At 54.9% G+C, this 25,864-nt stretch overlaps 3 protein-coding genes and 6 non-coding genes across 11 annotated transcripts; 5 read left to right on the top strand and 4 right to left on the bottom strand.

The window, feature by feature from the left end:
• The first annotated feature begins 118 nt into the window (after positions 1 to 118).
• Positions 119 to 9,475, top strand: LOC102093830 (uncharacterized). Of its 3 annotated transcripts, none has more exons than XM_065034054.1 (18): positions 119 to 206; positions 526 to 588; positions 711 to 1,643; positions 2,274 to 3,789; positions 3,974 to 4,216; positions 4,922 to 5,594; positions 5,732 to 5,826; positions 5,954 to 6,045; positions 6,180 to 6,318; positions 6,482 to 6,673; positions 6,923 to 7,054; positions 7,258 to 7,335; positions 7,620 to 7,784; positions 7,938 to 8,059; positions 8,375 to 8,440; positions 8,552 to 8,690; positions 8,839 to 8,977; positions 9,262 to 9,475. In XM_065034054.1, the coding sequence occupies exons 4-18, from the start codon at positions 3,415 to 3,417 to the stop codon at positions 9,384 to 9,386; spliced, it is 2,775 nt and encodes a 924-aa protein (XP_064890126.1). In that variant the 5' UTR covers positions 119 to 206; positions 526 to 588; positions 711 to 1,643; positions 2,274 to 3,414; the 3' UTR covers positions 9,387 to 9,475. The 3 variants fall into 3 exon arrangements, with proteins under 3 accessions (XP_064890126.1, XP_064890127.1, XP_064890125.1); XM_065034055.1 differs by having other exon boundaries at positions 2,238 to 3,789; positions 6,485 to 6,673; XM_065034053.1 differs by having other exon boundaries at positions 2,238 to 3,789.
• A 1,588-nt stretch (positions 9,476 to 11,063) lies between these two features.
• On the bottom strand, positions 11,064 to 14,758 carry LOC102088730 (5-hydroxytryptamine receptor 3A). Its single transcript, XM_065034326.1, has 7 exons — positions 14,610 to 14,758; positions 13,868 to 14,117; positions 13,122 to 13,288; positions 12,312 to 12,472; positions 11,961 to 12,171; positions 11,613 to 11,732; positions 11,064 to 11,495 (listed from the first exon to the last, which is right to left on the bottom strand). The coding sequence occupies exons 2-7, from the start codon at positions 13,906 to 13,908 to the stop codon at positions 11,260 to 11,262; spliced, it is 936 nt and encodes a 311-aa protein (XP_064890398.1). The 5' UTR covers positions 13,909 to 14,117; positions 14,610 to 14,758; the 3' UTR covers positions 11,064 to 11,259.
• Positions 14,759 to 16,314: 1,556 nt separating this feature from the next.
• Positions 16,315 to 16,387, top strand: TRNAR-UCG (transfer RNA arginine (anticodon UCG)). The gene has a single exon. It is a non-coding gene; the product is annotated as a tRNA-Arg (tRNA).
• Positions 16,388 to 16,656: 269 nt separating this feature from the next.
• Positions 16,657 to 16,729, top strand: TRNAR-CCU (transfer RNA arginine (anticodon CCU)). Its single transcript has one exon. It is a non-coding gene; the product is annotated as a tRNA-Arg (tRNA).
• A 1,888-nt stretch (positions 16,730 to 18,617) lies between these two features.
• TRNAR-UCG (transfer RNA arginine (anticodon UCG)) lies at positions 18,618 to 18,690 on the top strand. Its single transcript has one exon. It is a non-coding gene; the product is annotated as a tRNA-Arg (tRNA).
• Positions 18,691 to 19,190: 500 nt separating this feature from the next.
• On the bottom strand, positions 19,191 to 19,263 carry TRNAR-CCU (transfer RNA arginine (anticodon CCU)). Its single transcript has one exon. It is a non-coding gene; the product is annotated as a tRNA-Arg (tRNA).
• A 371-nt stretch (positions 19,264 to 19,634) lies between these two features.
• TRNAR-CCU (transfer RNA arginine (anticodon CCU)) lies at positions 19,635 to 19,707 on the top strand. The gene has a single exon. It is a non-coding gene; the product is annotated as a tRNA-Arg (tRNA).
• A 529-nt stretch (positions 19,708 to 20,236) lies between these two features.
• On the bottom strand, positions 20,237 to 20,309 carry TRNAR-UCU (transfer RNA arginine (anticodon UCU)). Its single transcript has one exon. It is a non-coding gene; the product is annotated as a tRNA-Arg (tRNA).
• A 562-nt stretch (positions 20,310 to 20,871) lies between these two features.
• On the bottom strand, positions 20,872 to 23,174 carry MRPL58 (mitochondrial ribosomal protein L58). Its single transcript, XM_065034906.1, has 6 exons — positions 22,993 to 23,174; positions 22,602 to 22,638; positions 22,449 to 22,508; positions 21,685 to 21,767; positions 21,408 to 21,577; positions 20,872 to 21,087 (listed from the first exon to the last, which is right to left on the bottom strand). Exons 1-6 carry the CDS (start codon positions 23,146 to 23,148, stop codon positions 21,003 to 21,005), a joined length of 591 nt encoding a protein of 196 aa, XP_064890978.1. The 5' UTR covers positions 23,149 to 23,174; the 3' UTR covers positions 20,872 to 21,002.
• Positions 23,175 to 25,864: the final 2,690 nt, after the last annotated feature.

Below are 25,864 nucleotides of genomic sequence, written 5' to 3'. Positions count from 1 at the left end.
TTAACTTACACGGTTATGAGTGTATCCCAGGAGGGAAGGAGGGAACGCTCTCCCGCTGCTGGGAGGGTGACCTCAGTGTGAAAGATTATTTCAGCCAAGCAAACCATGTACAAATTTTCTCTTCTGATTTACAGTTCAGTGCACTAAAGGTTCCTGAGCCAGTGGATACACAAACTGCCAAAATCGATGCTCAAGAGCAGGAGGCTGTAAGTGTTTAAACTGTTCCCTCACCCCGAGGTTGTCTCTGACTTGTGCGAGGATGGGATGGGGTGAGAGGGAAGGGATGTTCTGCGCGGGCAGGGCAGAGCTGGAGGCTCCGGCCCTCATACATGTCTCTGTCTTTTGACTAAGCGATAGGATCTCTGCACACAGAAGGGTTTGGCTGGCTCCCCAGCCAAACAAGATTGTGTCCGCTTATCTACTGTAATGATGATGCATTTTAATGCCAACTTAAAGCGTGGGGTTACAGGTTCACTCTATGTCATTGTCTTAAAAATCTCCACCATGTCCTCTGCTTTCCCACAGTCCAAGAGCACCGCTGAGTACGTGCAGGCTTCCAAGGCTCGGATTGCCCAGTACGAGCAACATGTAAGTCCAGACTTAGCCTGTTGAATATTCTCTTTAAGCCAGCCTGGCAGGTGCCAGGAAGCACCAGCTCCTTCTTGCTGACAAGTGCCGTGTAACGCGTTTGTCTCTGCTCCCACTTCCAGCTCCAGAAGCTCAAAAGCATGATTCCCTTTGAACAGATGACGTTTGAAGACTTGAACGAAGCCTTCCCCGAAACCAAACTGGACAAGGAGAAATACCCGTTCTGGCCCCACAAACCGATCGCTGATCTGTAAACTTGTCTGGAGGCAGTTTGTCTAACGACTGTCAGACTCCATGATCTTTTAAATAAAGTGCTTTCCCTCCTGTCCCTGGCTTAGATCTTAGACATGAGGTTGCACAGTTTTGAGACACATGGAACAATACAGTAATGTGCAAACAGCGCAGTGTTCCTGCATTTTGTCCTTTCCACCTTGTTTTTGTAGCAAGGACCACAGTCCCAGCTGGGCCTGTTGATCAAACCGGGTCCTGTTGTGTCTTCTGTAACGCAAACAATCTTTGTGTTCATCTTTGCAACCACCCGGTGCAGGAAATGTGGTTCTTCTGCCACTGCAGGCCAATAGTTACTTGGAAGTTGAAGCCTTTGGAGATCCTAGAGTGTGTTTAGTCATGACCTGTGATGCCATGGGAGACAAGTCTCAGCAGTTCTATGGGCAGAGATCTGGGGCTGGTTTCTAGGCTGGTTGCAATGGTTTAGGTGCAGCCAATTGCAAAAAGATTTGGAGTGTAGATGTGTTGAGATGCATAATAAAAAAAAAAATATATATATATTTTAAACATCACAAGTATCACCCTGTTAATCCTGGTGATCTTGTTATTCTTTCTGTCCTGGGTTTCTGAACAATATGGATCTCGCTAACGCTCTGTGTCACCCCTTCACAGATAGGAGAGAGCCCATGGTTGAATTTGTGCGGCCGCCCGTTTATCATCCTCCCCAGGTGAAGTTCCCGTGCCACCAGCCCCTGAGGACCTGGACAGATAGCGAGACACCAAGGAGCCCACGTACGGCATTTCCTAGTGCCGGGCCTCCCCTCGAGGTGCTCTGCTCTGCGCTGGTGGGAAGGGCTGGGCTTATCCTTCCTGTATTTTGACTCTGGGGACTGTGGCCCCCGCAGGGTGGCGGGACGGGACGACGGACCCTCCTGCCTCGTGCTGGCATGTCGGGGCAGAGGCGCTTTGTGCCGAGCGTCCCCTCCATCACCCGCTTGGGATTCTCTGGTCCGTGACCCACCGAGCGGTCCCAGGTGGTGGGGCAGCTCCACCTGCAAACTCTGCGCACAGCACCGTGCCAACTGCATGGCTGTAAGATCCTGGAAAAATCATTAAATGAACTCAACTCAAGGATTCGGGGTTTCTGTGCCGTGTTCCCCAGAAAAAGGCTCAAAGGAGCTGTCTGGTAAAATGGCAGCCAGAGGGGATGATGTCCCAATGCCTGACAACCTTTTCTGTTAAGGAATTGTTCCCCAGATCCAACCTCAGCCTCCTCTGGCTCAACTTGAGGCCATTTCCTCTTGTCCCGTCGCTTGTTCCTGGGGAGCAGAGCCCGACCCCCCCTGGCTTCAAGCTCCTTTCAGGCAGTTCAGAGATCAGAAGGTCTCCCCTCAGCTCCTGTTCTTCTGCTGAACTCCCAGGTCCTGGTGTCACCTGCAGCATTTCCCTCCTCGCAGCACTGATCCCCTCGACCACGTCAGAGCTGAGCGGGAGAAGAGCAGCACTTGTCACTGGCCCCAGCTGGAGGTTTCCTGGTCAGCAGCCACTGGCTCACGCCAACGGTCAAGAGAGGCAGAAGAAATCCCTTCGGAACAGCTCCCTCTCGAAAGACACCCTTCTGCTTGATGAACCGCAGGGAAAGGCATCCTAAACCAGGCACCTTGACCTTGTTTTCAGCCCAGGTTCCCAGGTGCTGGTGCACTCGTGAGCCAGTCGCTGCACATCTGCCACCAAGGGGAATCGCCTCCGAGGCCAACTGTGCCATGGGGAAAGGAAAGGGTTAAACATCGGGAGAGTTTGATTTAGTGCACAAAATGGATAAAGCCATTCTCTCTGCAATTAAAACTGAGGGTATTTTATTGAGTGAAATGAGATTTCATTCCCCATGACCTGTGCAATTGTATTTTGAATCTGGGCACGGGCTGCAGTGACCTGCCACAGCATTTGAGGTGTCACCAGCTGCACTGTAGGTGTTAAAGTGGGAAAGGCAGGAGGGAGCCTCAGCATCTCCCATCCCGTGGATAACTTCATCACAAAGGACCAGGGCGGCGCCCGCTGGCTCCTGGGGCGGCTGTTGCCGGGCAACAGAGACACTATATTGTCCCCTGTCACCTGTGCCCCTCGCCCATTTGGTCACTGGCCGTGGTGGGATCACTTGCCGTGGTGGGATCACTGTGGTGGTGGACTCATTTTGGCAGTTGGATCGCTTTCGGTGGTGGGATCGCTCTTGGTGGTTGCATCACTTGTGGTGGTGGGATCGCTCTTGGTGGTTGCATCACTTTTGGTTTTGGAATTGCTTTTGGTGGTTGAACCACTTCTGGTGTTGGGATCGCTATTGGTGGTTGAACCACTTCTGTTGGTTGAACCACTTTTGGTGGTTTGACCACTTTCGGAACTTGGATCTGTTTGGCGACTGGATCAGTTTCATCACTCGGATTGCTTTTGGCACTTGGAACTGTTTGGTGACTGGATCACTTTCTGTGGCAAGAAGGAGGAGGAGAAAGGCTGCTGGCTGCCCATCCCTCCAACATCATCTCCGGACAGAAGAGCTCCCGTCTTCCCACATCCAGTTCAGTGTTTTCGGGCAGAGCAGCAGCGATGGCCACACGCGGACTGCTGGAGATGCTGAACGCCGCCATGGGGACACCCCATTTGGGGGTTGTCGACTTGGTGGCACTGCACAAATTGCTGGAGGCCATCATCGGGCAGCTGGGCCAGCAGGAGCTGTCTGTCCTGGAGCCAGGGCAGAGCCTGACCCCCGGCCTGGCAAAGGACCAGGACAGCAAGGCCCAGCCTGGCCAGGAGAAGGAGGAGGACGGAGCCCTGGGCACAGGGCAGCACCTCTGGAAACCAAAGCAGCCGCTGGATGAGAAGGACACGCTGGAGGGGACCGGGAGCAACTCCGAGGTCTCCTCCGTGGCCACGGAGGCCATGCCAAAAACAACGAAAGAGGAGGAGAGAGACGTCCCCAAGGTAGATGCTCTTGCTGGTCCCTGGGTGCTCCCCCACGAGACGCCCCCTCCTCCGGGCTCCGCGCTGCCGTCGTGCCGCCCTCAGCCCAAGGGCTGGGTTAAGCCCGAGCTCCCGCAGCAGAGCACAGCGGGGCCCAGGTCCCCAGGGACCCTCCCCTGGGCTCACCCCCCACCCGCTCTCCCAGAAAAGGGCTTCACTCCAGGACCTGTGGGAGGAGATCAGCAAGTTTAAGGAGGCGCAGTCCAGCCTGGAACAGGACGTGCGGGAGATGAAGGAGGCCATGCAGGAGGCGCATTCTGGCCTGGAACAGGACATCCAGGAGATGAAGGAGGCGCATGTCGGCCTGGCAGAGGACATGCATGCCCTGCAGGAGGCGCATTCCGGCCTGGCGGAGGACATCCAGGAGATCCAGGAGACGCTTGGCCTGGTGAGCATCCCCTGGTGCCCCGGGAGGGAGCTGGGCCCTCGTCCCTCCCCGCTCCTGCTGCCCTGTCACACTGTGCCCCTGCCCCACGGCCATCGGTGTCACCAGCGTGAAGGGCAGCAGGAGGGAAGAGTGGGAAGGGTGTCCCAGGAGTTGCTAAGGCACTTTTGAACTAGAGAGCCCTCAAAACAGAACCATGGGAGGGGCAGGAGGGGAGATAAAGCTCTGCCCGTGCAATTCAGCCGCGGCCCCCAGGCACAGCCCTGCCCAGCGTCCCTCTGTCTCGTGCCCCAGTTCATTTGGGGATACTCTTTAAATCCCGCTCCCGCATCTGAGCGGGTGTCCCTCTCCTCGCCCAGCTCCAGGGGAAGCCCTGGGACACTGCCGGGCTGCGCAGGGACAGGAGGCAGCTGCGTCCCCCGCTCCCTCGGGGACACCAGCCCTCCAGCCTCGGGGCACAGCCTGTGGGCTGGGGTGCTGGGCAGTGATGCTGGGTGTTCCATCCCTGGGGATCCCACCCCTCTGGTTCCATGGCCGGGCTGACCCCATGATCACTTTGCATTTGGGCTCTCACGTTGAACATGAGTTTGTCTCTGTGAGGTTTTGGTTTGGGGACAGGGACTGGGGACATGGCGGGGGGTTCTGGGGTCTGTCCTCACGGCTGCCCAGCTGCCGGTAAACCTGCTGCCCTTTGCCTCTTCTTCCCAGGAGGGCGGTGGGGGCCAGTCTGCCCCCGCTGAGCCCACCCAGGTAGCCATGGACAGCCAGGCCAGGAGGAGCTCTGCACTGGGGCCGAAGGGACGTGGGACACAGCCTGGGATGGAGACCGGCAAGGGGACTGCAGGGTCTGGCTCCCCTGGGATGCAAGCAGGGACACAGGGGGAACCAGCGACCCCTGTGAAGTTGTCAGGCGCTCCCTCCATTCACAAGAGGTCTATTGGTGCCGGCGCCACCACCCCGGGGATGCAGCCAGGATCACGGGGCACCCAGGCCAGCACCTCGGGGCTGGAGCCAGGATCACTGGGCACCCAGGCCAGCACCCACCTGGGGACACAGCCAGGGGCCCCTGACACCCAGGCCAGCACCTCGGGGATGCAGGCAGGATCACCCGGGACCCACACCACCGCCCCTGGGGTGCAGCGTGGCTCCTTCAGCTCCCAAGCCACCATCCCAGGGGATGCCCAAGAGCCGGGCAAGCCCTGGGGCTCCTCAGGCTCCACCATCACCTCCAGCTATGAGCTGGAGATGCGGGAGGTTCTCTCCCAGGTTGGGCAGCTCGGCCAGCTCTGCACTGGTCTGAACGAGCAGGTGGAGCAGCTTAAATCCACAAAAGCAGAACGCGTGGATCTTGAGGACGTGCGCCGGCTCTTCCCAAAGGGAGGTGAGAGCACGGGGGGGCTGGCGGGGGTTGTTTGGTGTGGGGACACCCTGGGTCAGGGGCTCGTCATGCTCAGAGCCTGGCCCCACGGGTGAGACCCCCTCACCGACAGCACATCCCCTTGCACCATGTCCCTCTAGGCCGGCAGAGCATCACCAGCATCCTGGCTGACCTCAAGTGCCAGATGTCCTTGCTGCAGGACATGGCCAGGGCCCTCCACGGGGAGAAGGAGAAGGTGAGCCGGCAGCAGTCCCCGAGGGGCTGCGGGATGCCAGTTTGGGCAGGGAGGGGACAGCCAAAGGGTCCACGTGCCGGAATGACACAGGGGGCTGTGCCCTCACCGCCCCCACTGCCGTTCCCAGATCAGCAAGGTGGAGGATGCTCCCAGAAAGACGAGGGGGTCTGGAGCCGGTAGGAAAGCAGACGGCAGCGGCCAGATGACCCAACAGCCGCGGTAAAAGAATGGGAGAGGGTTTCCTAGCCTGCAGGGCTGCGAGGGAACCTGGGGTCTGGGAGCATCCCAGTTTGGGGGCCGAGGGACACCCCCACGAAGGCTAAGCCTGCCCCTGCCCCTGTCTCGCTGTCCAGGCCCAAGGGACAGAAGGTCAAGGCAGAGCGCAAGGAGCTGGGGAAGAAGCAGGAGCCGACCCAGGCCGAGCTGGAGCAGTTTGCGGCCAAGTACGTGAATAAGTTGGTGATGGAGGCAGCGCAGCAGCTGCAGGCAGAGGTGAGGCCCGGGGGCAGCGCTCCCAGCCCCCACTGGCTCGGGGGGGTCCTGGCGGGGTCCCGGCCACGTCCCCTGGCTGGACGGGGCCATGGAGCCTCCACGGCACCTGGGCTTGTGGGAGGCATCCAGCCCGGCTCAGAGCTGATTCCTCCTCCCCTGCCAGCAGGTGGACGAGCCGAGGACGACGGCGCAGAGCGGGGGACAGGAGCACGCAGGGTGCCACTTCTGCAGCCCGGACACCAAGGTGCTGCTGGGGAAGCTCCTCCAGCGCTGCGAGAAGCTCGAGGAGCAGGTGGAGTCCCTGGTCCAGAAGGCGGGCAGCAAGGTGGAGAGTCATCCGAAGTGGAGGAGACAGGTAAGGAGATGTGGTGTAGGGTGCTTGAGCTGCCAGGACCCCTCAGACATTTCTGCTTTGCTGTAACATGGGGGAGCCCCTCGCTGCCCCCCTAATTGGCTTGTCGGAGTCAGCAGCACGGAAGGGAACTAAAGCCTTGGAGAAAATGTCCTGCTTGCACTGAGAGCCCGTGGCCACCAGCCAAAATACCCTGGGGGCAGCCACCGCGGGGCAGCCACCCCCTTGCTCAGCACCGCCTTGTCCTCTTAGTCCCTGCAGCACGACGAGCAGCTCAAGTGCCTCCAGGCCAGCATCATGCAGCTACAAAAGGACTATGAGAAGTTGAGCTCGGCCCTTGCATACCTCCAGCAGGATCGCCAGCAGAAGCAGAATGACATCAAGGTGGGTGGCTGTAACCCGCAGGCAGAGCCCAGGCTGGGACCCCAAGGGGTCTGTCCCCCTGCCACCCTGCTCGCAGCCCTGCACAGCTTCCCAATGCCTTTCCTGGAGGTTTCTGATGGGGTGGGGAGGCAGGGGGTGCTCGGCTGGCCGGGGGGCAGCTCCGACCCTGCCGTGGCATCACGGGCTGCTGTCTGCCTTGGAAGGCTCTGTCCCAGGCCCTGGGGAGGCTGGAGAAGAAACAAGCAGACAAGGAGGAGATGCTGGTGCTGGGAATCGATGAGGTACAGGCTCGAGGGGCCCTGGTGCCAGCCAAGGGTGTCCCGGGCAGGGTGACAAACACCCCTTGTCCCTTGGGTGCCAGCTGGCAGAGCCAGCCAGGGGGAGGGAGGATTTCCAGCCCGGCTGCGGGTCCCTTGCCAGGTCCCTCTGTGGCCCCGAGTCCCTTCGGCTGGTGGGACCAACCCCATGGGGGTGATGGGGTGAACAGGGCCACGTAGCCACTTCTCCCTCTCCCGTTGTCCCTCCATCCTGTTCCCACCGCTCTCCTGCCTTTCCCCGTTGCTAGAAAGCAGACAAAGCCGCCCTGGCTGACAAAGTCAGTCGCAGCCAGCTTGAGGCGTGCGAGGAGCGGCTGACCAAGATGGTGGAGGAGGTGACGAGCCAGGTGACGGGCCAGGAGAACGGCTGGCTCCAGTTCCAGAAAGAGCTGCAGAGACAGATGGACTGCAAGGTGAGGGCTCGTCCCCTCCACGCAGAACTGGCACCTTGGGGGCCTGGCAGCCTAAGGCAGCATCCTTGCGAGGGTCCCCCCTCCCGGCTGTGCCCCCGGGGACCGCCAAGTCCCATCCTGGGGTAGCTGGCTGAGGGTGTCACCCGTCCACAGCTGGACCGCCGGGAGCTGGGGGCGTTCCGGCAGCAGCAGGAGGAGCGGTGGAAGAGCCTCAGCGGGCAGCTCCAGGAGAAGGCGCTGCAGGCAGAGCGTGACGATGCCGCTGGGATTAGGAAGTGAGTGCGATGGGGACAGTGGTGGCTTTGGCAGTGCTGGCCCTGTTCCTGCTGGCTGTCCCAGCTCGTGCCGGTGTGGTACCTGGCGTGGGAGCCACGTGGGCAGCGCCCCTGGGGATGCTGAGCAAGTGGCTGTGCCTTGTGCTCCTGCCAGCTGCAGCTTCCCAGCGATAGAGGCGGCACAATGAGGGGGCACGTGTGGGAGGAGCCCTCCTGAACCAGTCTTGGGGGGTGGGTGCAGAGGCTTTTTGTGGCAGGTGTGCAGGTGGGGCTGTGCCCTCCAGGAGCTCCCCAGCCCTTTTCTCCCCCCTCCAGGCAGCTGCTGCCCGGTTTCCATTGCCTGTCCTGCGACCGGCCCCTCAACATGCTGGCACCTGGACCGTGAGTAACTGCCCCCCGAACAGGGAGCACCCCCCGACCCCTCCCTGGCGTCGAGTGACACATGGGGTGCCACCTGCCAGGCACTGAGCACCCCCATGTCCTGTCCCACAGGGAGCGGACGGGCGAGTGTAGATACCCCACTGTCCCGCGGAGCTGCGGGGGCCAACACACCGTCACGCCCCCGCGCTTCCAGCCCAAACCGCCCAGCACCCCACGGCCATCCCAACCCAGTGCCCGCAGCCCCAACAAGGTAGGGATGACGGAGGTGGGGAGGGGGATGCTGAGCCTGCAGGGGTGATCTGTGCCTCAGTTTCCCCGGGGAGAGCTGGCTGGGGGAGGGTTGCTGGGGGATGCGGAACGGGGCCCCGTGTTTGGGTCACACGCTCTCCCCTTCCCAGAAGGTCACGATGCAGCTGTCGGGCCAGGATGGCACTGATGGGAACCGGCAGGACGAGCAGCTCTCGGTGATGGGGGGCTCTGAGCTGCCCACAACGCCAAGGGCCACCCCAGACACCTCGACCTCCAGGAACCGGCCAAGTATGGCCCTGTCAGGGCACCGGGGGGCAGAGGACACCCTGCTGTCTGAGGGGACGGGTCTGTGCCCACATCTGGGCAGGGTTGGACGGGGGTCTGGGGTCTGGGCTGGGCTGTGGGGGCAGCACTGGCTGCTGGGGCAGCCGGTCCTCGTGGTGGAGCTGGAGGGAGCTGGGGGGACATGGGGGGTGGTGCTGGGCAGTGTGGGACAACAGCCTGTGTGCTTCAGGGTGGGGGCAGGACCCTGTTGGTGGGTGTCTGTGGCTGACCCTGCCCCTCGCCCCCAGACACCCGCTCCTCGCTGAGATCAGCCGTGCTGCAGCACCTACCAGTCTCGTCTCCCAGACGCTTCACCCTGGCACCGCAGCTGCTGCCGCCCATCCCGCCCCCCCGCCGTGAACCAACCCCCTGACAGCCGGGCAGGACGGGGTCCCGGCCCCGGTCCCACCGCCCCGGGCACTGAGCAGGCAGCGGCTGCAATAAATGGCGATGGGAAACAAAGCTCTGGTGTGGTCTGAGTGGGGGTCCCTGGGGCAGGATGGCAGAAAGCCCCGCTGTGTTTGCTTTTTCAGGAGAAAAATAAGTGCTAAAAAGGTGCTTTGGGGGTGTCCAGGTGGATCCAGTTGGTATCCAGGCCCCCCCAGAGGGAGCACGGGGAGCAAACCAGTGGGCACCAGGGCAGAGCCAGCAAAGGCCCATCCTGCACCCTGGGTGGGTCTGAGGTGTCCATGGGCTTCAGAAGCACCCCCTGGCACTAACTGGGGGGACGGGGTGAGGGGGGATCCAGGGGCCTGTGCAAGAAGCCGGGCTGGCTGTCGGCAGCCGGAGGAGCAGCAGCAGGTGCCGAGCTGCAAGGCCGGGCAAGGCTGAGCTGTCACAGGAGTTCTGGTTGACAACAGGTTGACCGTGAGCCAGCACTGTCTCCTGTGGCCAAGAAGGTCGATGGTACCTGGGGTGCATGAGGAGGAGTGTGGCCAGCAGGTCAAGGGAGGTGAATCCTCCCCCTCTGCTCTGCCCTCGTGAGGCCACATCTGAGTTGTGTGTCCAGTTCTGGGCACCCCAGCTTAAGAAGGACAAGGACTTACTGGGGAGAGTCCAGCGGTGGGCTACGAAGATGCTGAGGGGTCTGGAGCATTTTTCTTCTGAGGAAAGGCTGAGGGAGCTGGGGCTGTTGAGCTGGAGAAGAGAAGCTGAGAGGGATGTGATCAATGGGATCAATATCTCAGGGTGGGTGTCAGAGGATGGACCAGACTCTGTTCAGTGGTGCCTAACGCCAGGGTGAGGGGCAACGGGCACAGACTGAAACACAGGAGGCTCCATCTGAACAGGAGCAGAAACTTGTTTGCTGGGAGGTGCCAGAGCCTGGCCCAGGCTGCCCAGAGCAGGTGTGGAGTCTCCTGCTCTGAGACACTCAAACCCCCTGGACCCACCTGTGTGATCTGCTCTGTGACCCTGCGTGAGCAGGGGTTGCACTGGTGGATCTGCAGAGGGCCCTTCAGCCCAACAGCCTTTGATTCTGTGATTTCTCTGACTTGTTCTCAAGCCGAAGTGAAATTCAGCCTTGACAAAACCCATGCAGAAGGTTTCGGTGTTTTAAGCCTTTGGAGATCCTGGAGTGTGTTTAGTCATGACCTGTGATGCCATGGGAGACAAGTCTCAGCAGTTCTATGGGTAGAGATCTGGTGCTGGTTTCTAGGCTGATTGCAATGGTTTAGGTGCAGACAATTGCAAAAAGATTTGGAGTGTAGATGTGTTGAGATGCATTATAAAATTAAACATCACAAGTATCACCCTATTTATCCTGGTGATCTTGTTATTCTTTCTGTCCTGGGTTTCTGAACAATATGGATCTCACTGAAACTCACAGAAACAATAGTACAAACACTTCAGACTTGCATTGTTTAATTTAATTATCTGAGCTGGAAGTCTTACACCATCTTTCCTCAGAATGGAAACATCTCCGTTAGAGAAGGGCATTAACTGCCTTTTCTGTTGCTCATGTTTGCGGTAAGAATTGGAGACAGAGTGAAGGCATCATCCCCAGATTTCACAATTATTTTATTAAAATACCTCACTAACCCAGAGAATACCTTAAGGACATAGTTCTACTTAACTAAAGTACAAAGCACTAAGCATGCAGATCTCATGCCGTGTGGGTTTGTTTTTTAATTTTTATTTTATTTAGGCAACTTCACTGCAGCTCTAAGTATCGAGCAGGAGAAAAATGACAGTGGAGGGGTGAGAAGCAATAGAGTGGAGAATGACTGAACGAGCAGAGCTGGCCTCTAGCTGCTCCATTTTATACAAATAATAGCAAAAAACACCAGGGACAGGAAGAAGTGAGTGTAGAGAAGCACCTTCTCCAGAACCAGCAGGAATGGGTCCTGCTCCATCGGGTGCCTCTGGGGGTTGCCTGGTCGCCCTTTTTCCTTGTCCTTCTTGGGAAGGTTCAGCCTTTGGGGGCCTTCCTTGGTGGGACATTCCATGGGCAGCTTGTTGATGGTTCTCGTCACCAGCACCTCTGCAAAAACATGTCACTGTGGGGCTGGTGTGTGACCTGAGCAAACCCACCTGCCCTGGAAGGAACCCACAGTAGAACGCACCAAACCCTTGTTACAGATGCTGTGGGTGCCTTTACCTTGCTGGAAGCTCCCAAGAGTCTTGTTGAAGCGCAGGGATTTGTGCTGCTCGTGCAAGAGGAAGAAGGTGTCCAACACAGCCATGATCATGAGCAGGAAGGTGCCCAAGAAGAACACAACTGTGGAATAAGGAAACAAAGAAAACTCTTGATAATTTGCATTATTTTCTTGAAGGCAATCCTCTCAGTGTTCAGCTCTCTGGAGGGGGGATATTTCTGACTCCAGCAAGCTGATAAATCTTATCCGTTCACTACATCAGTGCTCATAAATGTGTCCAGAGACACCCAAAGACCTTCCTTAGGTTGGTACCTGTGTAAAAATCATTTTTTATTCAATAAAATGGGTACCTATTATGGGTGGTTTGTTGGAGGAGGTTGGAAGGATGTTGTTGAGGATCACGGCTAACATGGAGCTGCCAAGGATGATGGTAATCTGGAAACTGATTTTCTCCTCGAGAGAGCTGGGGCCGAACAGCACAGCCATGTCCAGCAGGTACAGGGCACACGTCGGGAGGATCAGGTTCAAAACATACAGAATGGGGCGTCTGTCCATGGAGATCTGGTGAAGAAGATGACAAAATTTACATCAGCAGGAGAGGACTTTACTGTACTGGGAAAATACATTCCCTAATGTAGAAAATTATCTTTTTGTGTGTACATGGCAAATCAGTGTAATATAACATAAAAGTGCTGCCGTACCATGTAGGTGACCACAGAAAATTCTCCATCCTCCAGCATCTCTGTGTGTTCAAGGATGCTCATGTTGGTGAACTTCCATTCTCCATCAGTTAGGAAGAAACTCTGGCTGTATTTCATGATTTCCTCTGCTGTCCGTCTCGCCTTCATGACAAGGTCTGTTACTGCTTGGGCAGGAGGAGGGGAGAAGTTGCAGAATTTAGGTATTTGTTAGAGGTCAGTTATTTCCTCTCCTGTTCTTCCCCGCCAAGAGTGTGTGCAGATGGGGAGAGGCAACATTGCTGGGGTTTCTTAGCCCATCTGGGATAATCTAAAAAGGACTTTGGTGAAGAGACTTGGCTGGACCTCTGGGAATGTGAATCAGAAGGGAAATCTCTGGTGAATTGGGGCAGTTGTGCTTTGTGGGTGGGAGCTGGAGGGTTTCGTGTCACCTCTGCTTGTTTTTCCACCCTTCCTGTTGAGATGAACTCTGACTGCACTTTGGACTCCTGAAACTGTCTTTAATTGCCTCGCATTTCTGTGGCTTTCAGGTACGTTTAAAAAGCAGTCCTGAAAAATTTTATGCAGACAAGTAGCCTTGTTGCAGGAAGCCTCCCAGTGTTTTGGCGTGTAGACACCAGTCCTGGGTGCCACACAATGTCCGGAGATGTTGCTGGGAAATAAGCCAAACCAGAATGACAGTGTTTGAGCTCATTTTCCCTGGTCTTATGTGACCCCAACCCAGTGTGAGCACGTGGTGCTGCCAAGGGAACCCAGGAGTCAGATCTGTCTGATCTATTCCTCATTTTGCAAACTGTGGTAATCCTGCTGTACCTGGGTGGAGATACGAAGCTATGCTCACGTTGCACATCTGGCTGTCGAAGGGAAACTTGAGGATCATCAAGCTGCAGGTTAAGGTGACTTGGAAGGTCTGGGAGAAGTTGAATGTGCCGTTGTGCATGATGGTCACATAATCCAAATGGGAGTTTTGTCCGTTCACTCTGGAGGAAACAGAAGGGGAGAGTGACCGAGCACCAGGATGTTCCTCAGTCCCCAAAAGCCGGGGCTGCCAGCATCCCTTTGGGGGTTTGTGCCATCACCCAGCCCTGGGATGCGGCAGTGAGGAGGGGAAACCTCGCAGAACTGCTGGGCTGACGTTGGAGTAGCTCTGCACCCCCTAATGTAACTCCATCCTCCTTCCCTGGGGCAGGGGCTCATCTGGCTCTGCCGAGCTGCCTTTCCCCCTGTCCCCCAGTGCCCGTCCCTCTGCCAGACCCACCGTCCTGTGTCCCCAACAAACTGCTCAGGGTCATTTCATTCCTGGTCTCTGGTCTCTGCTGTTTCCTTATCTCTAACTACAGCCCATATGGGATGTTTCTGGAGATGCTACAGCATTACAGAGCATTTTGTTTAAACTGTGGTTGCTGTTTATCTATATTACAAGGTTCTTGGTTGCAGAGAGCTCGTGGAAACCACTTTTAACCATATAAAAGTTGATCCCATTTCTTACAATAATACCAACAGTTGCCATCCATTATATTTCTCTTAAGCCAGTGGATAAAAACAAAGAGGGAACCTACCGCTCTAAAATGAAGATGGGGGGAGACCAATACATATCCATGGGCAGAACGACTTTGGAAATGTTGCAGAAATCCTGCGGGTCCCAGGTCGCAAAAGGGTTTTTCCAGCTCTGGGGAAAGAAGGTGCAGAGAGAAATGAGTGCTGGGCTCAGCACCAGCTGTCGTGCTGGGCACAACAGGAGAGAAACACTGTCGAGGGACCTACCAGGTGCAACACAAAGTAAAAACTGACCGTCTGGAGCTTTTCGACCTGGAGAGACAAAATGGAAGGTATTTAGCTGATTTTTTAAAGGTATATTCAATGCAGAGCCCAGCTTTCCCCTGTTGTTCTTGCCATGGACAGCACGGACGGCAGAAGATCAGCTCAGGATCTCAAGGATCTCAGTCCTGCAGCTGAAAGGTGGGAGCGTATGGTCCCGGTGATGTGAAAAAAGATAGATTATTGTTGACGTTTGCACGCCAGTGTCCTGCAAACGCATAGCTGAGTTTAGGTACCCCACAGGGTACCCCACAGAGCCTCCAATAAAGTGGTGGTTTGTCTGAACCTGCCTCGGAGCTTTTCCCTGGAAGTAGTTGAGAGAAAAGGCTCCATATCATCCCAAAATACTTTAAACAAGCAGAAAGCTGAAGAAGCGGATTCTCATCCCCGTGGCCTTGCTGGCCCAGCCCTGCCTGGCAGAAGACTCGGACTCTGACGTAGCAATCGCCCAGTTTTCTGTATAAAGGAGGTTTGGGTCCTTACCACAGAGAGAATAGCCACCAGGAGAAAATCCATCGTCACTTCCATGGGCTCCTCCAGGTTTGCCTTGGGCAGGATGTGTGTGTACAGCTTGCTGTGAGAGGAGATGTTCAGGTGCTCAACCACATCGTAGTAGGTGCAGACGTACCTTGGAGCAGCCCCTGCTAGAGAAAAAGATATATATATATACACTTGAATCAGGAGAGGATCAGGTAAGATCTCAACCTGTGAGAGAGAGTTGTACCAAAAGAGAAAGAGTATGGAGCTGTGGATATGAAAAGCATCATTAACACAGGCAAATCTCTTCCGACACGCATGAGAACAGAACTCCTCATGGCTTTTCTATCCCTCTTGAGCTTACCTGTCCCAAGAGAAAAGGTGAGGATGGCTATAAAAGCTCCCTGCATTGTCTCCTCCTTTCGAATAAGGAGGCAAACGGTCCTGTGTGTCTTATGAACAGCTCCAGGACACGTCATTTGTTATGCAGCAGTCCATTTGATACTAATGAGGGATGGATATTTTGTAAACAGAAGCTAGATTTTTTATGTATTTATTTGCCTTGGAAGGAAGAACTTGCTAATGGTTTGATGCACTCAGCTGGCTCTTGGGAGCAGCCTTTAGTTGTGGTAAAGAAAAAATAAGATAATTAAAAAAAAAATCCAGCAATTGAGGGAGAGGGAAAGAAAGGCTTCATCTCCATAAAGAAATGCTGAGGAGCCAGAGCCACTCAGAAGCAAATCTTGTCTCATTTACAGGCCTGAGAGTCTGCGGCAACCCCACTGAAACAGAGTGGGAATTAGTGCTTGTGTGATGTGGGGGAGGCGGAGGAGAAGTTGCTCTCCCTCCAGCCCATCCTGCTCCACTGCGGCCAGGCTGCGGGTGCTGGGGTACATCCTCATTCCCCAAAGCACCCAGCCTTTCACACCCCCACTTATCTTCTGTTTCTCGCTCCTTGCTGGTCTCCCATGCTCTTGAGGTTCTTCTCCCAGTCCTCGTGGTTAGGATGGAATGCTCAGAGACTTTGTTTTTCTTTCACATCTCTGTCTGTCTTTCTTGCAGCCACTTTCCTCTCACTCACCTTCTCACTGCCTACAACTACTTGGAAAGAGGTTGTTCCATGGAGGGGCTTAGTCTCTGCTCCCAATGAACAAGCAATGGGACGAGAGAAAATGACCTCGAGTTGCACCAGGGGAGGTTTAGATTGGATGTTAGGAACAATTTCTTCCCCAAACGGCTGTTGGGCATTGGAACAGGCTGCCCGGGGCAGTGGTGGAGTCACCATCCCTGGAGGGGTTGAACAAATGCAGAGCTGAGGTTCTTGGGGACATGGGTTAGAGGGGGACGTGCAGTGTTGGGTTAATGGTTGGACTCATTGGTCTTGAGGGTCTCTTCCAGCCACAACGACTGTATGATGGGATCACTTGGATGTCCAGCAAGCGCCCACACTGCAGTACCTGCTGCTGCCGCCCCCCAGCAAGACCCTGACTGCAGGACGGTCCCCCGGCCCCAGCGCGGCCGTGGCAGCCGGCACGTCCCACGGCCGAGCCCCCGCGGCCCGGGGAGCAGCTGGTCCATCCCCGGCCGTGCCTCCTGCGGCCCCGCCGCGCCCCACACCCGGGTGTCCCGGCGCAGCACAGCCGGGGGCTCCGGAGGGACCGGGGGTGACGCTGGGGGTTGGCAGCATCACTGGGGGGGCTGCAGCATGTGTGACCGCGTGGCCTAATGGATAAGGCGTCTGACTTCGGATCAGAAGATTGAGGGTTCGAGTCCCTTCGTGGTCGGGTCTTTTTTTCCCACCCCCATTTTTAAGCCCGCTCCAGCTGTTCCCGCATCGCGCCTCTTCCCCTTACGGGCGGGTGGAGGAAGGAAGGAACCGACCCGCGTGTCGGTCCCGTTCCCGCCGCTCCCGGTACCGCCGCCCCCGCCGCCGCTTCCCCTGGAGCCCCGGGGGGGTTTCCCCGGGGTCACGCGCGGGGTCACTTTCGCGCCCCCGCAGCGCGAGGTGGTGCGGCACGGGCCGTTCTCACGGGCCGGGGCAGCGCTTCGCGTAGCCCCAGTGGCCTAATGGATAAGGCACTGGCCTCCTAAGCCAGGGATTGTGGGTTCGAGTCCCATCTGGGGTGGGCACCTTTTTGTCAGTGCCCGCCCCGTTTCTGCGCTCTTTCTCCCTGTTTTAGTGCCAGCAGCCCCGCGCACCGCTGCTGGACCTTCTGCTGCTGTACACGGGCTGTGCATGGTCTGTACATGATGCTGTTGGGATGATGTGGTTCTCTGCTCCTGGCCGGCAGTCCCAATTTAGACCTGATGAGAAAAGGAAGAAACAAACAGCAGCTACAAACCACCGCAGGCTTAGGTGCAAAGGCAGATGCTTTATCCAGCTGGTTGCATGGTCCTGCATGCCAAGTGCTCAGGTGAGGCTGTCACTGAGGGAACAGCAGCCAGCTTTTGCCTTGCGACCTGTTAATGAAATGATGATTTTTGGAGGGGTGTTCATGAAAGGACCGTATTTGGAGGGGAGTGTGCACACACCACAGGCTCTGCCCCATCCACCTGGGGCATGGGGACCTTTCAAAGTGTCCCAGAAGGTGGAAAAGCAAAACAGTTAAAACTGGTTTTTTAGCCTTCTCCGCGCAGAGATGAGTCTGTATCAGGTCAGGGCTGAACAGGGAATTTCAGCTGCATTTTGAGCCCCTTCGGCTGCTCCCCGTATCATCAGCTTTATCTGACCCCCAATAAAAAGCCAACTGGTGCTGGGGGGTGATGACCCTGCAGGTGTCATGCAAACCTCTTACCGGAACAGGACAAGCTCTAATGGGAAGAAAGCTTTACTCCTCTGCCAGAAACCACATCTCAACTGGTGGCTGGGGGTTACGCAGTTTGGCTGTGCTGCCCTGGGACCAGACTCCTCCATGTACATGAATTTGGTGTAATGCCCTCTCAGGTTTGTTGCATTAACAAGCTGCTCGGAGGGTCTTTTGCTATGGAATTAATGGATTTTAAAAGGAAGCTGCGGTCAGAGTGATATCACACCGGTAAAACCTAAAGTGAAGTTTCTTTCTAAGTACTTTTTCTCTGTTAGGTGTGGGAAGAAATGACTCTGCTGCCTGGAAAGGAGCAAACCCATCGAAGCTCCGGTCGCTGGGCCGCTGGCAGCCCCAGGCAGCCGAGCTGCAGGTCCCTGTGCTGCGCAGCAAATGCTGCCTGATTTGGGGGCTGGGGAAGGACCTAAAGGGGTTGTGTCACCTGGTGTCACCTGGGACCAGCCGACTTCTACCTCTTTGTGTGACCAGCTTCAGTGCTGTGGTTGAAAACATGTCAAGAGCACTTTTGCATCCTTCTGACAACTCTGGATGGCATCAGGTGGGTTTTTTGGGGGGGGCGAGGGGGTCATCACTTGGCTTCTTTTGGGCAATGTTTTCTCTGCATCTCCCGGAGATGCTGTACGTGCACTCCCGCTGGGGTGTCCTGGTGGCAGCATCACGAGGGGCCTGGGCTGGCTCGTTGCTTGGTCTGAGGGACGTCCATTGGCAACGGCCTCACTCGCGCAGCACCAGCTTTTGTTCCTGCTGTTTCTCTCCTCTCCTGCCTCTGCAGCACTAAGTCTCAGCCAGCAGAAGGCTGAACACTTTTTTTAGGATTAAATGAGAACTGCACATTTTGGGGAGAAGCCGAGCTGCACCAGGAGGAGAATGCAGGGGGTGTTATTGATAATGGACAGGAGCTTAACGAGGCCTGTGGTGTTTCTCTTTGCGCCACACCGTTATGCTATAGTGGTGCTATGTTACAGCAGATGCTTGTTGACAGCGGGTTGGCTCATTGGCACTGTGACCGTCACACCAAACGCTGTCACGGGACAGGATGAGGTGTCTCCAGGGCCCTGGCTGTCCCCATCCTTACTCTCTTCATCCCTGGCTTTGAGAGATGGGAGTGTGGGTGATGCACAGGGGCTGTCAGGGCCACCCATGGGACCCTCCCGGTGTGTGTCACTGTCCCCAAAACAAAGTTATGGGGGACCACGTGGCCTAATGGATAAGGCGTCTGACTTCGGATCAGAAGATTGAGGGTTCGAGTCCCTTCGTGGTTGTTTTAGATTCACGGGAGATACTCGACTCGTTTAATTTCCATCACCACCAGCTTGGGGGGACCACGGCAGTCGATATCCCATGGGGTGAGAGCATCCTCGGGGGCATCAGACCCTCATGGCTGCGGGGGGCAAAGCTTGAGGGAATGTGGCAGCTTTAGGGTGGGATCTGCCCTGAAAATCCCCAGGGCTCTCCTGGGAGGATTTATGTCCCCACGGTGGAGCAACAGCCCAGGGAGCCCTGTCCTGGGATAGAGGCCAACTGGAGCTCAGCCCTGGAGCTGGGGTGGGGCTGGGCCCCAGCTGGGGCTGGTTACCGGGGGGAGATAAAAGGGCAGGAGTGGCCAAGGCTGGGGCTTTTTGCTGCTGCAGAGAGTGCCTGGTGAGCTACTGTTGGGCTGAGGTGAGGTACAGGGGTTTGTGTGTGTAAGGGGGGGTGTCCCGCGTCACCCCTTTCTGCGGGGCACTGCTGCAAAGAGCCGGAGTGGGGAAAAAGCGGCTGTTACCCCAGGTGGGACTCGAACCCACAATCCCTCGCTTAGGAGGCCAGTGCCTTGTCCATTAGGCCACTGGGGCGGCGCAAAATCCGTCTACCCCCACCTCTGCCCCGCGCCCCCCCCGCCGCAGGTTCCGGAGCAAACGGCTCCGCTGTTCGGGGTGGCGGTTGATGGCACCGAGAACCGGCGGCGGGCACCGGCACCTCCCGCCCGCCGCGGCGGGACAGCGGCGTTCTCAGCCCCCCCTATTTGTTTGCCTCCCCCGCCGGCGTTTCAGGGCTGCGCACAGAGCCGGGGCTGCGCTGGGCGGTGGCGGGGCCGGTGCCGCCTGTTCTGGGGACAATCAATCCCATGAGCTGTGTGGGACACCCCGCTCCCGCGTGCGGCGGCCACACTCCTCTCTGGCCATCAGAGAGTTAAGTGACGGCACTAAGAAAGCGTATGTACGAAGCCCCAGTGGCCTAATGGATAAGGCACTGGCCTCCTAAGCCAGGGATTGTGGGTTCGAGTCCCATCTGGGGTGACTCTTTTCCACCCCCCAATGTCAGGTCCTGGAGCTCCGCCGCTTGGAGGGTGGTTGATTCACCCCTTTGTGGGGCACCCTCAGCGCACCCCAGTCCCCTTCTTGGGCACCCTGAGCTGCACGAGGTTGGCATAGAGTTCCCACACGTTTTTATTTTATTCTCTCTCAAACATGCAGCTCCTCCAAATCCTGGTGTCCAGCACTGGCTCCAAAGACTTAAGCAAAACATTGCAAATTTCATTGTAAAATCTGAGGAGGGAGGACTGAGCAGCAGGTGATAATGTGGCAGGGGGGTCTCCTGGTCAGAGGTCTCAGCTGAGGCTGTCACTGCCCCAGCTGATGTTCATGTGATGATTTTGAGGGTCAGAAATAACACCTGAAGCAGTGACAACACCCTACTTGTGAGCCCTTCCCAAGGGGAGCAGGCTGTGAGTGCCCCACACACCCCACTGTGCCCCAGATAAGCCCCAGCTGAGAGCCCTTTCAACTCTTATTTTGAATTTCTGCCTAAAACAGAACCCCCTCTCCTCACCCCAGGTGGGACTCGAACCCACAATCCCTGACTTAGAAGGCCAGTGCCTTATCCATTAGGCCACTGGGGCCATACGAAAACATTAAAAAAGTGTAATTTTGGTATTTTTGAGATTCCTGAGTGAACTCAACTGGCATTGATGAAATCGACATCACACCTGTTTGAACAGGATCCCCTGATCAGTGACTCCTGAAGCCCCAAAGACTCAGCCTGAGGATTTTCGGCGTTCCTTCCGTACTCACAGAGCGGTTTCTGAACAGGGAGCAACCGCCTCCTGCCAAATTCCTGCCACGGCTTCAGGTTAATTCAACAAAATGACCTGCGTTTTCTTCGGTTTGGAAAAAAAACAACCTAAAATCTGAGAAAATAATGTAATTGAAGTAGTAAACACTCTATTTACTACTTAGCTATATGCAGTTAGACTGGCTTTTCCTGCAATTTCCCCCCAAATCTGCTGCTGTTTGTGTGTTCAGCAGCAGAGGGTGCTCTCACTGAGCAGATGACCCGGCGAAGAGGACAAAGAATTTAAAAATTCAGATTTGTCAACTACTATTTTAAAGTTTCAAACGTGAGCAATAATTTTCCTGCACAATGATTGACGGGCTGTCACAGTTTGTCACGAGGTTCAAAAGGAGATGATAAATACTTTTATTTACATTTTTAGACCATTTTTATTCAATATAGTTTGAGTTGAGCGTCATCTCCAGCTGCCGACAGCATTCATTTAAAGAGACGGTATGTCACGGGCTTCAATCTCCGCTGTTCAGTCCAAGTCTGCCTTCCTGCTCTGTTTTATAGTTGAGTGTATCTTCTTCTGTCGTAGTCGTTCACGGTTCATTTTTTCCACCCTAAACCAAAATGAAACAATCCTTTAGTGTACCAATAAAACATTTAAATATTCAACTTTGAGCACAGTAATAATGTAGATTCAATGAGCTGACAAATGCAGACGGCAAAAACAGTCCTTGCTCTTGGGATGTTAAAGAGGAGAGCAGTTAAGATCTAATGGACCAGTGAGATAGACATCTATATATATATATATATATGTATATATTTAAAAGAAAATCCAAATGAGCATGGAGAAGATTGTTTAAGGAGGCTGAAAACTAAATAATGGAAGATGATAATCTGAATCCATCTCAATTAAAGGCTTTTTCAATGCAGATACCTCTCTATGAGTTTCTGTGTAGTCTCCTTAGACACCACCTTGGGTTTCTCAGTGGCCTCCGTGACCATGGTTCGGATTTTTTCGAGACAAATCGCCAGATTCCTCATCTGGTAGCGACTCTCTTCAGAGCTCACGATCAGCTCCCCAGCTCGGTTTATCTTATTCCTGTGCTAAAGAGGGGAAACCGTGATGTGGTCATTGACACCTTGTTACATGTGTCATGTTCTGCCTGAAAACGTGAAATTCAAGCCATGGCTGGAAGGGCGAGGGCAGTTACCATCGATGCCATTTTTTCTCTTGTAGCCTCTGGAATCCAGTCTGCTGACGCCAGGTGGAACCGAACTTCTGCCTTGGTGTTCACTGGGAGGGAAAACAAGGTCTTTTTTTCAATCTAAGTTTTAGGAGATAATTCAGTCTGTTCACTGATGCCTTTGAATACAGGGTGCTTTCAGAATTCCTGAAAGATCACTTTTTTTTTCCTTGCTGTATTTTCCCATATCACTCTACAAGACAAACTATAAATTTTTATGGAGACTCAATCATAGTATTTCCCTTTCTAGACACTACAAGATTTATTGCTATTACCAGTCACTAACTGCCTTATTTTTAACGGCAGTGGCAGGACAGGAGGTATTTTTAATTTATTTGAATTAAGCTGAGAACTTATTGCACTGTGAAGTTTCAGACTCCAGTTGGCTTGTTGTGTGTTTGATTACTGAGAGCTGATTAGACAGAAGTGGTGTTTGGTGTGATGTGTAGCAGCAACGATCCCAGGAAGGGGTTTCTAGGAGAATCCAATATGGTACCGCTGGTCTTGAGCGCTGTGAAGACTTAGTTGTATTAAAACACAAGGTAATGACAATGAAAAATTAGCACTGGGGCACACAGAGGTGCTCTTTAACTTCAGTCTCCCAATATTTCAGAAAGATGGACCCAATTTGAAATCACTGTAACCCTGAAATTGGGCCTATCTTTTGAAACACCCTGTATAAAGAAACAACCTAAAGGTCAGGATTTCTTCCTTCCAAGTCTGTTCCTCACCTTTATTGACGTGCTGGCCCCCGGGGCCACTGCTGCGGCTGTAGGACACGCTCAGACGAGCTGCAAGAGAAGGCTCCGGGTTTAGCTCTGTGTGTTAAGCACAGGCTCCCTAGTCCTGGGTCTAACCCAGGTCTGTTTTAGGGGGAGGCTCACCCAGGGGGATGTCGAGGGTGTTCGGCTGCGTCTCCTCCTGGAACACACGGTGGGATAACGGTGTCAGGGGTTGTGCCGGGGGAGACGGGGCCACCCCACCGGCACGATCGCTCCTGGGGTACAGATCCGTTCCGGGGGCCTGGGGCTGCCTGGCCCCGCCCCTCCCGCCGAGCCCCGCCCCTCCGCATAATCATCATCATTTTGTTAAGCCCCGCCCACCAAATATGCCCCCCCGCCCTTTTAAAAATCACCCCGCCCACCCCATTGTCAGACCCTTGTGTTAAGCCCCGCCCACGCCTGATGGCGCCGCCCTTTATATAAACCCCGCCCGCTGTCACTCAAGGACTAAGCCACGCCCCTCGCCCGTCTTCTTCCCCCCCGCCCCGCTCACCGGAGCGCTGGCGGCGCCGTCCTGCCGCGGCGGGTACAGCTTGTCCAGGCTGTAGGCGCTCCGGTACTCGGTCCCGGCGGCGGCCCGCTGCGAGAACCGGGCGGCGAGAAGCCCCGGCCGCGACCGGCACAGCCCCCGCAGCGTGTGCGCCGCCATCTTGGCTCCCGCCGTGCGCTTGCGCCGCCCAGTCCCCACGGAAACGGCGGCCGAGCGGAGCGTTCCGGGGCGGGGGGGCTGTGGGGCCGGGGAGCGATGTTATGGGGGTATATGGGCTGTGTGGTGATGCATGGGATCTATGGGGTGCGTGGTGCCCGTGAGGTGTGGGGGAATGTGTCTGTGGGCGCGGTTTAGGGAGTCTGGGGGGTATATGGGGATATAGGGGGCCTGGTGGGTAAATGGGGATATAGAGGGTCTGGGGAGTATATGGGGATATAAGGGGTCTGGGGGGGATATAAGGGGTCTGAGGGGTATATGGAGGTATAGGGGATCTGGGGGTGTGTGGGGATATAGGGACTCTGGGAAATATATGGGAATATAAGGGGTCTGGGGGGTATATGGAGGTATAGGGGATCTGGGGGTCTGTGGGGATATAGGGGGTCTGGGGGGTATCTGGAGGTATAGGGGATCTGGGGGGTATATGGGCTCCGTGGGGAGCTCTGTGGGCTGGGCTGATGTTCACAGTGCAGGCAGCGGTGTGGGCAGCGTGCTCACACCTGCACCTTCGGAGCTGAGCAGCAAAAGTGAAAATAAATCCAGCATTTTTAATGTACTGTCTAGTTTCTGTACCTGGGATGCTTCGGCTTTCAGATTTTAATCTGCTCAAGAGTGCTAAAAAGTTATATATACATATAATTTTTATTTTTAATGCTGATACAGGAGCACATACATGTTTGCAGGTGTGTAGGAGAGATGCTGAGGTGCATGGAGGGTGCAGGGGAGTAAAGCACTTGTAGAAATCCTCCAGCTCTCACTCCTGTTGGAGCTGTCAGGTCAGCTTGACAAGAGGGTGCGTGCTCGAGAGGGGCAGGGTTTGCTATTTCTGGCAGCAGGAAAATGCACAGGCAGGGATGGGGCTGTCATTTGCTCTGGTGTTTTGACAGGAGCTGATGATCTTTTGTTTAAAACTGTGGGTGAAGTCAAAACAAGCATTTTGAAGGTGATATAGAAGACACCGAGTGACTGAGGACCTGAGCTGGGTCCCTTCTAGATAATCAGTGCAACATCAGGAAGTTCAGTCCTTGGGAAAGGAGCGAGTCCTGAAGGTTGATGGTTGGTCTGCCCTGACTGTGCTGAGCAGTGCTTGGGGACCAAGGAGGGCTCCACGCTTTGCTTTAAAAACCTCTGTGTCCTGGGGTTCTTCTGCTCCACTTCCCCCATCCAAACTCAGATTTAAGGAAAAAACCCAGAACTGTCAGAGTCAAACCGTGCCATCTGGTGACCTTAATTTCTAATAGGGAACAGGTAAACATTTGTGATTTGTGGCCAGAGGGATGGGTAGAATATCCAAAGCAGGATGACTCATGCTACCAACAGTTTTCAAACGTGTCCACGTTGTTCCTGTGCTGGTAACACACGCCAAGGTCGGTGTCGTTGAACAGGGCACAGAGGGGCTGGGAGCGGAGCCTGAAGGTCACACCGTTGAAGCCAGACCCATCTAAAAGGACTTTTCTCTGGTTTTTGCTTCATTCCCACACTGCGTCGGTAGGTGCAGGTGTTCAAAGAGCAGAATGATCTCTGCTTGGGTGGTTGGAAACAGCTCTCCCTGGCAGGCAGGGCTTAAAACGACAAGGTCTGACTTTGACGTGACACAGGGAGAGCCGAGCTTTTGACATTTAAGCTGGAGACATGAACAGCCTCTGGTGCTGGCTTAGAAACCAAGTCGAGCCTGGTTGGTGATGGTGGTCAGTGGTGAGCAGGAGCTGTCAGTAGCTGTCCCTGAAATATGATGGAAAAGCTGATGTGGCCAAGGATACGGTCACTCCCGGTGACACTGAGGGCATGAGTCACTGAGGTAGGAGCGAGTCGGGACTTTGCAGGACCTTCCAGAGGGTCTCAGCTCCCGCAGGGGAGGGAAGATGGCTGAATTAGGAAATCTCTTTCCTGGTGAGAGTCCGAGCTCTGTAAACCCCTTGAATTTGTGCTTCAGGTGGTCCATCCCTATTTGTGGTGATGGGGCCTTTTCTGAAGGGTTATTCGAACTGGTGGTAAAGTAAGAAGCCAGACTAGATCTGGTGGAGATGCACTTGTCAAATTCAGCACAAAACGGAGTTCTTGACAAGCTGTGCCCTTATTGATCTTAATAGTGTGAACGGAACAGGTTTTGCCAAATTCTGGAATCATTATTTTGTATTATATCGTACCTTTTCTCAGCCATTCTAATTGCATGCAGTAGTTTTCTTTCTGTCCTGAACCATGGGGTGTGCTATTAAATAGCTGCTGCTCCCCATCAGACCAGTTTCTGTGATGAGCGGTGTGGTTGCCTAATACTCCCTTCTTACCCCTCAATGGAGTTGTGGAGTTTTCCTTGGTCTTTTCCAAGCAATTTGAAAAGTTTAGATAGAAGGTGGGATAAAAGGCCAGAAGATGCTTACTTTTTCCTCCTTTGATCAATTAAAGCCTCACTTCAGAAAAAATCAAGTGACTCTGACTCACACAGTCATCAGGATGTATATATATATATATATATATATATATGGCCATTAATATTTTTGGATGCCAAAAAAATGCCCTCGGCACTTTGCTGAACAAACTGCTGATGTACAGCAGCTGTTCCTTTGTTCAGCCAAATACTAATATCGTGTTACTTAACATCAATCATTTTTGGATGTGTGGTTTTCAAGAAAGACCAAAACAAAATTAGCATTTGAATCGC

The sequence above is a fragment of the Columba livia genome, chromosome 18, assembly GCF_036013475.1.
Source record: "Columba livia isolate bColLiv1 breed racing homer chromosome 18, bColLiv1.pat.W.v2, whole genome shotgun sequence".
NCBI classification, from domain to species: Eukaryota; Metazoa; Chordata; class Aves; order Columbiformes; family Columbidae; genus Columba; species Columba livia.
This window is presented reverse-complemented; position numbering and strand designations above follow the sequence as displayed.

What these genes read in the sequence shown, in the direction of transcription:
- LOC102088730 (XM_065034326.1), bottom strand. Translation starts at nt 13,908, where the DNA reads ATGGATATGTATTGGTCTCCCCCCATCTTCATTTTAGAGCG. An exon ending in CCCATCTTCATTTTAGAGCG is followed by an intron (nt 13,289 to 13,867) that starts GTAGGTTCCCTC and finishes TGTTTCCTCCAG; the next exon opens with AGTGAACGGACAAAACTCCC. An exon ending in AGCTTCGTATCTCCACCCAG is followed by an intron (nt 12,473 to 13,121) that starts GTACAGCAGGAT and finishes CTGCCCAAGCAG; the next exon opens with TAACAGACCTTGTCATGAAG.
- MRPL58 (XM_065034906.1), bottom strand. Translation starts at nt 23,148, where the DNA reads ATGGCGGCGCACACGCTGCGGGGGCTGTGCCGGTCGCGGCCGGGGCTT. An exon ending in CACCCTCGACATCCCCCTGG is followed by an intron (nt 22,509 to 22,601) that starts GTGAGCCTCCCC and finishes CTTCTCTTGCAG; the next exon opens with CTCGTCTGAGCGTGTCCTAC. An exon ending in GAGAAAAAATGGCATCGATG is followed by an intron (nt 21,578 to 21,684) that starts GTAACTGCCCTC and finishes TCCCCTCTTTAG; the next exon opens with CACAGGAATAAGATAAACCG.
- LOC102093830 (XM_065034054.1), top strand. Translation starts at nt 3,415, where the DNA reads ATGGCCACACGCGGACTGCTGGAGATGCTGAACGCCGCCATGGGGACA. An exon ending in CAGATGACCCAACAGCCGCG is followed by an intron (nt 6,046 to 6,179) that starts GTAAAAGAATGG and finishes CTCGCTGTCCAG; the next exon opens with GCCCAAGGGACAGAAGGTCA. An exon ending in AGAGACAGATGGACTGCAAG is followed by an intron (nt 7,785 to 7,937) that starts GTGAGGGCTCGT and finishes ACCCGTCCACAG; the next exon opens with CTGGACCGCCGGGAGCTGGG.